Below are 15,095 nucleotides of genomic sequence, written 5' to 3'. Positions count from 1 at the left end.
TTTTTCACATTAGTTGAAATATGGTTATTTAAAAGAATAGATGGGGGTGCCTGAGTGGCTCAGTCAGCTCAGGTCTTGATCTCGTGATTGTAAGTTCAAGCCCACCAATGGGCTCTACATGGAGCCTATTTTTAAAAAAAGCTGTTGGGGCGCCTGGGTGGCTCAGTGGGTTGGGCCGCTGCCTTCGGCTCAGGTCATGATCTCGGAGTCCTGGGATCAAGTCCTGCATTGGGCTCTCTGCTCAGCAGGGAGCCTGCTTCCTCCTGTCTCTCTGCCTGCCTCTCCGCCTGCTTGTGATCTCTCTCTGTCAAATAAATAAATAAAATCTTTAAAAAAAAAAAAAAAAGCTGCAATTTTACACCACCACCCTACTCGTACTACTATAAAATGTAAAGATCTTTAACAATCAGTCTGTGCTTGTGAAAGAAATAGAATGTTAGAAAATTTGGACTCGGGGAGCCTGGGTGGCTCAGTGGGTTAAGCCTCTGCCTTCGGCTCAGGTCATGGTCTCAGGGTCCTGGGATCGAGCCCCGCATCGGGCTCTCTGCTTGGCGGAGAGCCTGCTTCCCTTCCTCTCTCTCTCTGCCTGCCTCTCTGCCTACTTGTGATCTCTGTCTGTCAAATAACTAAATAAAATCTTTAAAAAAAAAAAAAAAAAAAAGAAAATTTGGACTTATATTAAGACCCCGCTCTCAATCATTTTTTTGAAACTAAAAATATGCTATGTGCAGATGATTCAGCTGTCAGCCTGAAAGCAATAAAGAAATGAGAAGATGATAAAACACAAAATATGAACAGGAAGAGTTACTAAACAAAGACTTTCTAAGGAAAAATTTCAAAAATTTATTTGTGGGGCACCTGCGTGGCTCAGGTGTTAAGCGTCTGCCTTCAGCTCAGATCACGATCCCAGGGTCCTGGGATGGAGCCCTGCCATCATGCTGCCTGCTCAAAGGGAAGCCTGCTTCTCCCTCTCCCACTCACCCCGCTTGTGTTCCCTCTCTCACTGTGTCTCTCTCTGTCAAATAAATAAATAAAATATTTAAAAACAAGACAAAACATAAAACTCTGTTTAAAAAAAGTTTATTTGTGAAGGTGATAAAACAAAAAATCAAAACTTAACTGTTTTTATTGTTAGATAATTTACTCGTTCTTATTAGGATACCAAATGTAGGGCTTCTTGAGTTCTAAATCAAATCTATGTTATCAGGAACTAGGGGCTCTTCACACTTCAAATACCCTTATAAAAGGTTTTCCTTAGGGGCGCCTGGGTGGCTCAGTGGGTTAAGCCTCTGCCTTCGGCTCAGGTCGTGATCCCAGGGTCCTGGGATTGAGCCCCGCATCAGGCTCTCTGCTCCATGGAGAGCCTGCTTCCTCCTCTCTCTCTGCCTGCCTCTCTGCTACTTGTGATCTCTGTCTGTTAAATAAATAAATCTTAAAAAAAAAAAAAGGTTTTCCTTAGATCATTCCTCATGCTAAGGAAGATTAGATATAAAATGCAGGTCAAGGGGTACCTGGGTGGCTCAGTCAGTTAAGTGTCCGACTCTTGATTTTGGCTTGGGTCATGATCTCAGGGTTTAGTGAGATCAAGTCCCACGTCAGGCTCCACAGTCAGTGGGGAGTCTGCTTGAGATTCTCTCCCTCTACCCTCCCCCCACTTGTACATTCATGCTCTGACTGTCTCTAAAACAATTAAATAAATCTTTGAGGTCAAAGAAATTTGTATTTTCAGCTACAAACCTTCCGGTCTTTTCCCAAAAGCAATTTGGGATTATTTTCTTCCCTTTTCTTCTGCATTTCATCATAAATACTGTCATATTCATATACAGTAGAATCTTCTGCAAGGGCCTTCTGGATTTCTAGTTTGGTCTAAAACAAACAAACAAACAAACATGTCTAAAAAAATATGAGCCGGCTGAAACATACCATAAAAATTCTTGGTTAACTTTTCTGAGAGAGGATCATGAATCAGATATATATTACAAAATTCAATTACATTTTAGACTAAAAATATAAACATCAGTCTGGAGCCAGGCTGCCTGGATTTGAATCCTGGCTCTGTAACTTATAGGCTACTCTGAGTAAGTTTGTGTAAAATCTTTTCTTGCCTCAGTTTTCATCTAAAAAAATTAGGAAAATAATTGTATCCACCTTCTAAGTTGTATTATCTGCTTTATATAGCTCATTCATATATGATTTTTAAAAACAAGCAACAAACACCTCAAACCAAGAGCAGTGAAATTCTGAACTTGGCTTCACAATATTTATTTACCAATGACCTAATGCAAATATTATAGCTAAGGATGACATTTAATAGGTTTTCCAGTGAAACAGGGAGTCGGATAATAACCATCGGTTCTGTGCACTTGAAGACCAGATAAAAGAACAGAAGGAAAAAAATTGTTGTCTGGCTATTAAAATAACCCATTCCTTAAAAGGAATCTGAATCAGCAAAGAAGTTACACTCTCACTCTTCGCAGATGATGTGATACGCTCTGTGGAAAACCCGAAAGACTCCACACCAAAATTGTTAGAACTCATATAGGAATTTGGCAAAGTGGCAGGGTATAAAATGAATGCAAAGAAATAGCTGCATTTTTATACACTTAAAGTAAGAGAAAAAGAGAAAAGGAATCAACTCCATTTACAACTGCACCAAAAACTGTAAGATACCTAGGAATAAACCTAGCAAAAGAGGCAAAGGATCTGAAAACTACGGAGCCCTCATGAAAGCTACTGAGGAAGACATAAAGAAATGGAAAAACATTCCATGCTGATGGACTGGAAGAACAAATATTGTTTAAAAGTCAATGCTACCTAGAGCAACTATACATTCAATGCAATCTCTATCAAGATAACAACCAGCATTTTTCACAGAGCTGGAACACACAATGCTAAAATTTATATGCAACCAGAAAAGACCTTGTATAATAGTCAAAGGAATGATGAAAAAGAAAACCAAAGCTGGTGGTATCACAACTCTGGACTTCAGACTACTACAAGGCTGTAATCATCAAGACAGTATGGTACTGGCACAAAAACAGACACACAGAATGGAACACAATAGAGAACCCAGAAATAGATCCTCAACTCTATGGCCAACTAATCTTCGACAAAGCAGGAAAGAATGTCCAATGGAAAACAGACAGTCTCTTCAACAAATGGTGTTGGGAAAATTGGACAGCCACATGCAGAAGAATGAAACTGGACCATTTTCTTACACCACACATAAAAACAGACTCAAAATGAATGAAAGACCTCAATGTGAGACAGGAATCCATCAAAATCATTGAGGAGAACACAGGCAGCAACCTCTCTGACTTCAACTACAGCAACTTCTTGCTAGACATGCTGCCAAAGGCAAGGGAAGTAAGGGCAAAAATGAACTACTGGGACTCCAGCAAGATAAAAAGCTTTTGCACAGCAAAGGAAACAGTCAACAAAACCAAAAGGCAACCTACAAAATGGGAGAAGGTATTTGCAAATGACATGTGAGATAAAGGGCTAGTCTCCAAAATCTATAAAGAACTTACCAAACTCAACACCCAAAGAATAAATAATCCAGTCAAGAAATGGGCAGAAGACATGAAAAGACATTTTCTCCAAAGAAGACATACAAGTGGCCAAAACATTAAAAAAATGCTCAACATCACTCAGCATCAGGGAAATACAAATCAAGACCACAATGAGATATCACCTCACACTAGTCAGAATGGCTAAAATTAACAAGGCAGGAAATGACAGATGTTGGCGAGGATGCGGAGAAAGGGGAACCCTCCTACACTGCTGGTGGGAATGCAAGCTGCTGCAGCCACTCTGGAAAACAGCATGGAGGTTCCTCAAAAAGTTGAAAATAGAGCTACCCTATGACCTAGCAACTGCACTACTGGGTATTTACTCCAAAGATACAAATGTAATGATCTGAAGGGGCACGTGCACCCCAAAGTTTATAGCAGCAATGTCCACAATCGCCAAACTATGGAAAGAGTCCAGATAGCCACTGAAATCTTGCCATTTACAACGACATGGATGGAACTAGAGGGAATTATGTTAAGTGAAATAAGTCAGAGAAAGAATTATATGACTTCACTCATATGTGGAATTGAAGGGACACCTGGGTGGTTCAGTCAGTTCAGCACCTGCCTTCAGCTCAGGTCATGATCCCAGGGTACTGGAATGGAGCCCTGAGTTGGGATCTCTGCTCAACTGGGAGTCATCTTCTTCCTCTCCCTCTGCCCCTCCCGCTACGTGTGCTCTCTCTCTCTCTCTCACTCTGCTCTCTCTCAACTGATAAAATCTTAAAAAAAAAAAAAAAAATACATGGGGGGTGCCTGGGTGGCTCAGTGGGTTGAGCCTCTGCCTTCGGCTTAGGTCATGATCTTGGGGTCCTGGGATCAAGCCCCACATCGGGCTCCCTACTTGGTGGGGAGCCTGCTTCCCTCTCTCTCTCTGCCTGACTCCCTGCCTATTTGTGATCTCTGTCAAATAAATGGATAAAATCTTTTTTAAAAAATGTGAAATTTAAGAAACTAAACAGAGAAGCATGGGGGAAGGGAGGGAAAAATAACACAAGACGAAATCACGGAGGAAGACAAACCATAAGAGACTCTTAGTTCAAACTATGGAAAGAACCTAGATGTCCATCAACAGATGAATGAATAAAGAGATGTGGTATATATATATACAACAGAATACTATGCAGCCATCAAAAGAAATGAAATCTTGCCATTTGCGATGATGTGGATGGAACTAGAGGGTATTATGCTTAGTGAAATAAGTCAATCAGAGAAAAAGACAATTATATGATCTCCCTGATATGAGGAAGTTGAGAGGCAACACGGGGGGCTGGGAGGTAGGAAAAGAATAAATAAAACAAGATGGGATCTGGAGGGAGACAAACCATAAGAGACTCTTAATGTCACAAAACAAACTGAGGGTGGCCGGGGGGAGGGGGTAGATAGAGGGTGGTGGGGTTATGGACATTGGGGAGGGTATGTGCTATGGTGAGTGCTGCGAAGTGTGTAAACCTGGTGATTCACAGACCTGTACACCTGGGGCTAATAATACATTATATGTTTATTTAAAAAATTATAAAAAATAAAAATAAAATAAAAAATAAATCAATTTTAGAAATGTGTGCATTAAATCATTTGAGACTGTTGAGTTACACGTTATATTCCAGTATGAAACAGATATTATCTTAACATTACTAAACTACGTAATTCTGTGCCCATTCTCCAGGGTGGTAGTAAACATAATGGCTAAAAGCGTGCACTTTGCAACTGTACTGCTTGGGTTGAACTACGAGACCTCATAAAAGTCACATAAATCCTTTGCCTTCATGTCCTCAACTACAAAATGAAGACTGTAAGAGTATCTATCTTACATAATTATTTTAAGAAATTAATTCTTAAAAAGTAGTTGCCATCTGGGTATTCTATAAGATTAAGGAATCTTGGGACGCCTGGGTGGCTCAGTGGGTTAAAGCCTCTGCCTTCAGCTCAGGTCATGATCCCAGGGTCCTGGGATCGAGCCCCACGTCAGGCTCTCTGCTCAGCCAGGAGCCTGCTTCTTCCGCTCTCTTTCTCTGCCTGCCTCTCTGCCTACTTTTGAGGTCTGTCAAATAAATAAATAAATAATCTTAAAAAAAAAAAAGATTAAGGAATCTTAATCTGACCTCCACCTCAGAAACCAATAATACATTATATGTTAATTAAATGAAATTAAATTTTAAAAATTTAAAAATTAAAATAAAAATTATTTTTGTTATGTAGCATTTCAAATAGAAAAAAATAGCATATACACACACCCACACAATAAAATGAACACTTAAGAATGTGTCACCCAGCTTAAGAACTAGAATATTACAAATATCTTCAAAGTTATCTATGTGTTCCTCCATGAATCCCTGTGCCTATTACAGAATTAAATAATATTCAAAATTGAATGCTTATTTTCTCCCCCCTCTTCCCCCATATATGTATATGGCTCTAAATAATGTACTGTATGATGTGCTATTGTTATCAGCTTTATATAAATTGTATCAGCTTCATTAAAAAAAAGTAGTTGCCATAAAATCTGGCACATTAGAAAGTGTTTAACAAATTTATCCTTATGCAGGATTCAAGGTAGATAAGGGAGAAACAGATGTCAAAAGTTAAAGAAAATGTGGAGGGGGGAAAAATTAAAATTAAAAAGAAAGGGTACCATGACATTGTTTAGTTTCATTATGTTCTACAGCAGCTAAATCTAAGATACAATGGGCGTAGTAGAAAAATCAGCAGACCTTCAGGCCTAGTTCTGTAACTAGTTGTGTGATCATGAGGGGTAATTCATCCTTTTGAAGTTTCAGATTTCTTAATCAGGACCATGGGCAGGTTTGTGAGAATTTTAAAAATGTAATGTGTGTACAAAAAAGTGCTTGCAAATATGACCAGAGCACTATACAAATATAAAGTATGAGGCAAATCTATTGAAAATTATCAGATATTCCCCATTCTTAGTAGATGAACTTCAAATATAAAATTATGAAACCACTTTGGTGTGAAGAGACTTTTTTTAAGCAAGTAGGCTCTCTAGTAAGAATTATTAAACCATATAATCCATTGTTAAGACTACTGAGTCATCTGAAAAGAGAAATGGGTTTAATCTACAACACAGCAATGAAGAGTTAATTCTTCATTGTGCTTTCTCCTTGAAAATTTATCACAAAAAACTGAAATATATGTAAATCAAGAAACATCTTAAACATTTTCAGAAAAGAAGGGTCAAGATAAAATTATTTCTTTACACACAACTACTCTGCTCAGTCTTAGGACATAGATGCCAAAACTCATACTGAAATACTTATCTCACCAAACACATTTAATTCACTCAGCCACCTTACCTGTTTCATTGCTTGTTTCTTAGCAGCTTCCCTCTGAAGGCTTTCACTCACGGAGGTCTATAAAACATAAAAATGTTGTCACTGTTTAATACAATTTAAAACTTCTTTTCCAGTATTCTGTTGGCAACTAGTTTCTTACTTATACGAAAAAACAGAAAAGTATTAGGAAAAAAATATTATAATTAAATTAACATTTTCAAGGTCTTTTACCAAAACCTAAGGAAACAAATGAGTTTTCTGGTAAATCAAGAGCATAGTCTGTAAGGTGTAAGAGAAAATAGAATGGTACGGGAAACAATAAGGCAACATGGCTTTTTATTTCCAACTTCACCACTAAAGCACTCAGTCTCTATGGATTTCAATTATTTTGTGTGCACATGTGAATGTGAGTGTGTGAGTGTGTATGTATTGACTGGGTGGGAAAGCACTGGTTCCTTCCATCATATTTAATGGTATGATTCCCAGCAACAAAAAGCACGTTTTTTTAATTAAAAAAAAAAAAAAAGCACGTTTTTTAAAAAAACATTCACCATTATATATAGTATATCAAGTTCTTAGTATATGCTTAAGGCTTGGGGCAGTCAGAACTATCTGGGGTTATAATCATTCAATAAATATGTACTAAGGCATTGTTCTAGTTCCTCTAGATAGTAGGGAAAATAAGAACAGTCTCTATCCCTGAGAGATAAATGGCCTGAGAGGGAAGACAAGTAACTAAACAGATAATTATAATATAGATGTGATAAGCTATATAATAAAGGAATTAAAAAAAAAGGGCTGTGGGAGCAAAGAATCAAGACGGCCTTCCTAAAAGAGATATGACATTAGACTCAATCAAAAAAATTTAAGACAAGGCAAGAGGTGTTTAGGAAGTGGTAACCACAAGGGCAAAAGTAAATATTCACAGCTAAGAAAAAAATATATAATTAAGCTACTTAAAAAATGCTTTCTCTTAGAAGTATAGGGTTTTGTAAATATACTAACACTGAAAAGTATACTTTAAAAGGGTGAATTTTATGTTATATGAATTTTATCTTAAATTAAGTCTGCTGATGAATTTATCTTTTATTGAAAAATATAATCCTCAGCCGTAGGACTATAGTTCTCTAGCCTATTGATATTTGCTGCTTTCAGCTGTACAGTATGAACTGGTGCTTCCTTTATTTTCCATGGCAACAAACCGAACAAAATAAATAAACCCAATTCTAGTTCCCTATGACCATGGAGATAAAGTTAATTTACAAAGGCCATACAAGTAATAGAACACATACTTAATCAATTAAAGGAAGTGGATAGGCAAAGAACTAAGGACATTTTAGGTGACAGTAAATGGACTACAACTAGACAAAAAGATACTGATTACAAAAACAACAAGAGCTAACATTTATTGAGCCAGGTGGTATGCTAAGTGTATTACTTGTATATTATATGTATTACTCATTTAATACAAATTCCTGTCATGTGATAAATTTCTCATTAGAATATCAATTTTAAACATTAAAATATTAAATACTTTAATAAGCATATCTCATGAATTCTTTCCAATCTATTTTTAATGTCTCAGTCTTTCTAATCAGCATAAATTAAGTATTTTTTGATCACTGACTTAGTAATGTTTTAAGGACTGACTAGAAAAGTCCCCAAACATTAGACTTCTACTTGTTTTTATTATTTTTTCCTATCTCTCCTCTAGTCAGTCATAGTTTACCTGCTGTCACTTTCAAATTGGTTGTTTCAACCTAAACTACTGAACTTAGAAAAATAAAACACAACAAGTACCTTTTAGACTCATATAATACAGAATAAACAGATTGGGAAGGGCCTTTCCAATGTAAAGTATATACACTTTGAGACATAAGTGGTTTTGTCTCCTTGTTTATAAATGTTTTGAAGGATGATGTCTGTCTGTGTGACCTTTGAAAAAATCAGTTATTACTTACAGGGTGATAACATAATGGAGGGAGTAATTTTACAAATTCTATTCAAGGACTTGTATTCCCGGAATTCTAACAGCATCATTAGTGGATAAAGAGGTAGTGGATAAAGAGGTGAACCTAAGCTGAAAAAGGAAGATTACCTCCTTTTGAAGCTCATTTGATTCTCAGTTTTCTAACTAAAGGAACTCTGACAATGACTATTAAAGTTTTCGGGGTGCCTGGGTGGCTCAGTGTGTTGGGCCTCTGCCTTTAGCTTGGGTTATGGTCTCGGGGTCCTGGGATCGAGCCCCATGTCGGGCTCTCTGCTTGGCAGGGAGCCTTCTTCCCCCTCTCTCTGCCTGCCTCTCTGCCTACTTGTGATCTCTCTGTCAAATAAATAAATAAAACCTTTAAAAAAAAAAAAAGGTTAAAGTCTTCACTAAAATCCCAACAAATTGAAAATATTTGGGCACCTGGGTGGTTTAGTGGGTTAAGTGTCTGCCTTCAGCTCATGTCACGATCCCAGGGTCAGTGGGGAACCTGCTTCTTACTCTCCCTCTGTCCCCCTCCCCTTTTGTGCTTGCTGTGTCTCTTGCATACACTCTCTCTCATATAAATACATAAAATCTTTAAAAAAATTGAAAATATTTTAAGTTGAAATGCATTTAATACACCTAACCTACCCAACATCATATCTTAGCCCAACCTACCCTAAACATGTTCAGATCACTCACATTAGCTACAGTGGAGCAAAATTATCTAACACAAAGCCTACTTTGTAATATAGGGCTGAATATCTAATGTAATTTATTGAATACTGTACTGAAAGTTAGTAACAGAATGGTTAAATGGCCACAGAATAGTAGTAAGTGAATGGAGTGTTCACCCGCATGATCACATGGCTGACTGAGATGTGTTTCGCCACCAGTGCCCTGCATCATGACAAGAGAGTACTGCATGTCACTAACCCAGGGAAAGATGGGAATTCAAAATTTGAAGTACAATTTCTACTGAATGCTATCACTTCTGCACTTACTGTAAAGCTGAAAAATCCTAGGTCAAAGTATTCTAGGTCGGGGACCATCTATGGTTTCTATAAAAAGGAAGGAGGAGCGCCTGACTGGCTCAGCTGGTACTGCATGCAGCTCGTGACCTTAGGATCATGAGTTCAAGCCCCAGGTATCACAAAACACTTTAGTTCTTGCCACAAAATATTCTAGCCTACAAATGGCCTAAGGAAAAATAGCTGTTACATAATATGATTAAGGATGAATGTGAGTGACCTAACCATAAAATAAGTCATTAACTGATTACTTTCAAAATTAGCAGGCCTGCAGACTTATCAGAAAGAAAAGAGAAAGGACCCAAATACATAAAATCATGAATGAAAGAGAAGAAATCACAACCAACACCCAAGAAATACAAACAATTTTAAGAACATATTATGAGCAACTATATGCCAGCAAATTTGATAATCTGGAAGAAATGGATGCATTCCTAGAGACATATAAACTACCAAAACTGAACCAGAATGAAATAGAAAACCTGAACAGACCCATAACCAGTAAGGAGATTGAAGCAGTCATCAAAAATCTCCCAACAAACAAGAGCCCAGAGCCAGACGGCTTCCCAGGGGAATTCTACCAAGCATTTAAAAAAATATATTTAATTTATTTATTTGATAGAGATCACAAGTAGGTAGAGAGGCAGGCAGAAGGAGAGAAGCAGGCTCCCTGGTGAGCAGAGAGCCCGATGTGGGTCTTGATCCCAGGACCCTGGGATCATTACTTGAGCCAAAGGCAGAGGCTTTAACCCACTGAGCCACCCAGGCGCCCCATCTACCAATCATTTAAAGAAGAATTAATTCCTATTCTCCCGAAACTGTTCCAAAAAATAGAAATGAAAGGAAAACTTCCAAAATCATTTTATGAGGCCAGCATTACCTTGATCCCAAAACCAGAAAAAGACCCCATCAAAAAAGAGAATTACAGACCAATATCCTTAATAAACACTGATACGAAAATTCTCACAAAAATACTAGCTAATAGGATCTGACAGTACATTAAAAGGATTATTCACCATGACCAAGTGGGATTTATTCCAGGGCTGCAAAGTTGGTTCAACATCTGCAAATCAATCAATGTGATACAACACATTAATAAAAGAAAGAACAAGAACCATATGATACTCTCAATAGATGCTGAAAAAGCATCTGACAAAGGACAACATCCTTTCTTGATCAAAACTCTTCAAAGTGTAGGGACAGAGGGTACATACCTCAATATCATCAAAGCCATCTATTAAAAAACCCACTGCGAATATCATTCTTAATGGAGAAAAACTGAGAGCTTTTCTGCCTAAGGTAAGAAACACGGCAGGGATGTCCATGATCACCACTGCCATTCAACACAGTACTAGAAGTCCAAGCCTCAGCAATCAGACAACAAAAAGAAATTAAAGGCATCCAAATCGGCAAAGAAGAAGTCAAACTCTCACTCTTTGCAGATGATATGATACTTCATGTGGAAAACCCAAAAGACTCCACTCCAAATCTGCTAGAACTTGTACAGGAATTCAGTAAAGTGTCAGGATACAAAATCAATGCACAGCAATCAGTTGCATTTCTTTACACCAACAAGACAGAAAAAAGAGAAATTAAGGAGTCTGTCCCATTTACAATTGCACCCCAAACCATAAGATACCTAGGAATAAACCTAATAAAGAGGCAAAGAACTGGTACTCAGAAAACTATAAAGTACTCATAAAAGAAACTGAGGAAACACAAAGAAATGGAAAAATATTCCATGCTTATGGACTGGAAGAACAAATATTGTGAAAATGTCTATGCCACCTAAAGCAATCTACACGTTTAATGCAATCCCTATCAAAATACCACCCAGTTTTTTCAAAGAAATGGAACAAATAATCCTAAAATTTATATGGAACCCGAAAAGATGTCGAATAGCCAGAGGAATGTTAAAAAAGAAAGCCAAAGTTGGCGGCATCACCATTCCAGACTTCAAGCTCTAGCACAAAGCTGTCATCATCAAGACAGTATGGTACTGGCTCAAAAACAGACACATAGATCAGTGGAACAGAATAGAGAGCCCAGAAATAGATACTCAACTCTATGGTCAACTAATCTTCCACGAAGCAGGAAAGAATGTCCAATGGAAAAGAGAGTCTCTTCAACAAATGATGTTGGGAAAATTGTGGACAGCCACATGCAGAAAAATGAAACTGGACCATTTCCTTACACCACACACAAAAATAGACTCCAAATGGATGAAAGACTTTAATGTGAGACAGGAATCCACCAAAATCCACAGGCAGCAACCTCTTCCACCTCAGATGCAGCAAATTCTTCCTAGAAACATCGCCAAAGGTAAGAGAAGCATGGGCAAAAAGTGAACTGTTGGGACTTCATCAAGATCAAAAGCTTTTGCACAGCAAAGGAAACAGTCAACAAAACCAAAAGACAACCTACAGAATGGGAGAAGATATTTGCAAACAACATATCAGATAAAGGGCTAGTATCCAAAATCTTTGAAAAACTTATCAAACTCAACACCCAAAGAACAAATAATCCAATCAAGAAATGGGCAGAGGACATGAACAGACATTTCTGCAAAGAAGACATCCAGATGGCCAACAGACACATGAAAAAGTGCTCCACCTCACTCAGCATCAGGGAAATACAAATCAAAACCACAATGAGATACCACCTCATGCCAGTCCGAATGGTTACAATTAACAAGTCAGGAAATGACAGATGCTGGCAAGGATGAGGAGAAAGGGGAACCCTCCTACACTGTTGGTGGGAATAAAAGCTGGTACAGCCACTCTGGAAAACAGCATGGAGGTTCCTCAAAAAGTTGAAAATAGAGCTACCCTATGACCCAGCAATCGCACTACTGGGTATTTACCCTAAAGATACGAATGTAGTGATCCGAAGGAGCATGTGCATCCGAATGTTTATAGCAGCAATGTCTACAATAGCCAAACTATGGAAAGAACCTAGATGTCCACCAACAGATGAATGGATAAAGAAGATGTGGTATATACAATGGAATACTATGCAGCCATCAAAAGAAATGAAATCTTGCCATTTGAGATGATGTGGATGGAACTAGAGAGTATTATGCTGAGCAAAATAAGTCAATCAGAGAAAGACAATTATCATATGATCTCCCTGATATGAGGAAGTTGAGAGGCAAAGTGCGGGGTTTAGGGGGTAGGGAAGGAAAAAATAAAACAAGATGGGATTGGGAGGGAGACGAACCATAAGAAATTCTTAATCTCACAAAACAAACTGAGGGTTGCTGGATGGAGGCGGGTAGGGAGAGGGTGGTTTGTTATGGACATTGGGGAGGGTATGTGCTATGGTGAGTGCTGTGAAGTGTGTAAACCTGGCGATTCACAGACCTGTACCCCTAGGGCTAATAATACATTTTATGTTGATAAAAAATTTAAAAAATTTAATTAAAAAATGGTTAAAAAAATTAGCAAACCTGCAATTATTCTAATTTTATGTTTGAAGACCAGTTGTTCACAAAATAATAGAAGGGAGTATTTATTAAAAGTGCCTTCTAATAAAACTACAAATTATTATTAGTTTCAAATGTAGGAAGATAAAAATTACTCCCTGTAAGGGCCTTCACCCCCCCCTTTTTTTAAAAGAGAGAGTGCAAAGAGACCAAGCTCGAGTGTAGCAGGGAAGGGCAGAGGGAGGAAAGGGAGAGAAAAAGACTCTTAAGATTTCAAGTAGTCTCCACACCCAGCGCAAAGCCCTACCAGGAACTTGATCTCACCACCCTGAGATCATGACCTGAGCCAAAACCAAGAGTCAGACGCTTAACTGACTGAGCCACCCAGGTGACCTGGGCCTATACCTTAAAGAAAACACAATTCAAGTTATCCATTGGCTCTTATGTAAGCATTCCAACTGCTAAAAGTGCAAGAACTGCTATTGTACTACACGAATCTTTCAAAAATAGGTTTTGTACCAAAAACCTCAGGGAAATAACCTTTTATAAAACCTGAAGTAGTAGTTCCTTGCAGATATTTCAACTTGATTCAACAAACATGTTCTGAGAGCCTACTATTGTACAGCACTCAAAGTGGGAACAGAGCCATATCTGATCAACATCTTAATTTTTTATGTCTAATCTAAGAGTTGGTAGGTTTCTTTTAGCTTAATTTCCAAATAAGAAATCAACATGAAGAGATAAAATGCCAGGTCCATTTTAGAGATACTAATTATAACAATACCCTCTCTCCACACACACACATGGTTATCAAGTATATAAACTGCAGAAGTAGGAAAAACACCGTGACTGGCTATTCTTAGTCTTTACTACCTCCCCTGGTTGTTTGTTTTGTGTAGAGAATAAGAATTAGTTAACTGGGTACCTGGGTGGCTCAGTCGGATTAAATGGCTGCTTTCAGCTCAGGTCAGGATCCCAGGGCCCTGGGATGGAGCCCTGCATCAGTGGGGGGTCTGCTTCTCCCTCTCCCTCTACCCCAACCACCAACCTGTTCTCTCTCTTGCCCTACACTCTCTCACAGATAAATAAAATCTAAAAATAAAAAAAATTATTTAATCTAATGTTTTATTGGGATACAGTTGGACAAACATGATCTAATTAAAAGGGAAATGGTTTTTAAAACCTTCACAATTAGTTCAGATAAATGCAAGAGAAACCACATGATTTTGCATTTCTTACATCACTATGCATGTTTGGATGGGTTGACTCCTGGGCTTTTGATAACTGCTAGAAGAGAAATAGCTTTATATGTATTACTAGAGCTCCTTTACTAATACATGGAATAGAGTTTAATGACACCAGGAAAAAAATAAGATACTGGACCATTAATTTATATTACTGAATTACCTTTTTTTAGTCACAAAAATTTTCTTTACAAAATGAAACAAAATTTTTTTAAAAAATAAAAATTCAGAAAAGGGTTTTGAATATTCTTTTTTTTTTGCAGAAATCAATCTTTTCCCATAACTAATAAGTCACAAATTAAAAAAAAAAATCATATACAGCCTTCTTTATTAAATAAGACATTTACCTATCCACTTATCCAAAACAGTTCTCAACTAAAGAAAAAACAGTTAAAGAATCAGTCCTTCCTCAAATGGGTTATGGCTATAATTTTTGGTTGTGCTCTGAGAACTCAGAAATGAAAAATTCCTGTTCTTTATTATTTTTCTTAACTTAGCAACAGATCATTTACTAAAGGTCCTACAACTCAGCAGTCTCTATTATGAGCTTTGTTTGTCCACATTC

At 37.7% G+C, this 15,095-nt stretch overlaps 1 protein-coding gene across 4 annotated transcripts in view; it reads right to left on the bottom strand.

The window, feature by feature from the left end:
• NSRP1 (nuclear speckle splicing regulatory protein 1) overlaps nt 1-15,095 on the bottom strand; it is a 60,427-nt gene that overhangs the window by 4,802 nt on the left and 40,530 nt on the right. For 2 of the 4 annotated variants that reach the window (XM_047706874.1, XM_047706873.1), the window contains 3 exons: nt 9,686-9,730; nt 6,884-6,940; nt 1,738-1,866 (listed from right to left, as the gene is read on the bottom strand). In XM_047706874.1, coding sequence (XP_047562830.1) covers nt 1,738-1,866; nt 6,884-6,940; nt 9,686-9,730 — 231 coding nt within the window. The remainder of the gene's footprint in view (nt 1-1,737; nt 1,867-6,883; nt 6,941-9,685; nt 9,731-15,095) is intronic. The other 2 variants (XM_047706876.1, XM_047706875.1) reach the window with 1 other exon arrangement.

This window comes from Lutra lutra, chromosome 16 (genome assembly GCF_902655055.1).
Source record: "Lutra lutra chromosome 16, mLutLut1.2, whole genome shotgun sequence".
NCBI classification, from domain to species: domain Eukaryota; kingdom Metazoa; phylum Chordata; class Mammalia; order Carnivora; family Mustelidae; genus Lutra; species Lutra lutra.
This window is presented reverse-complemented; position numbering and strand designations above follow the sequence as displayed.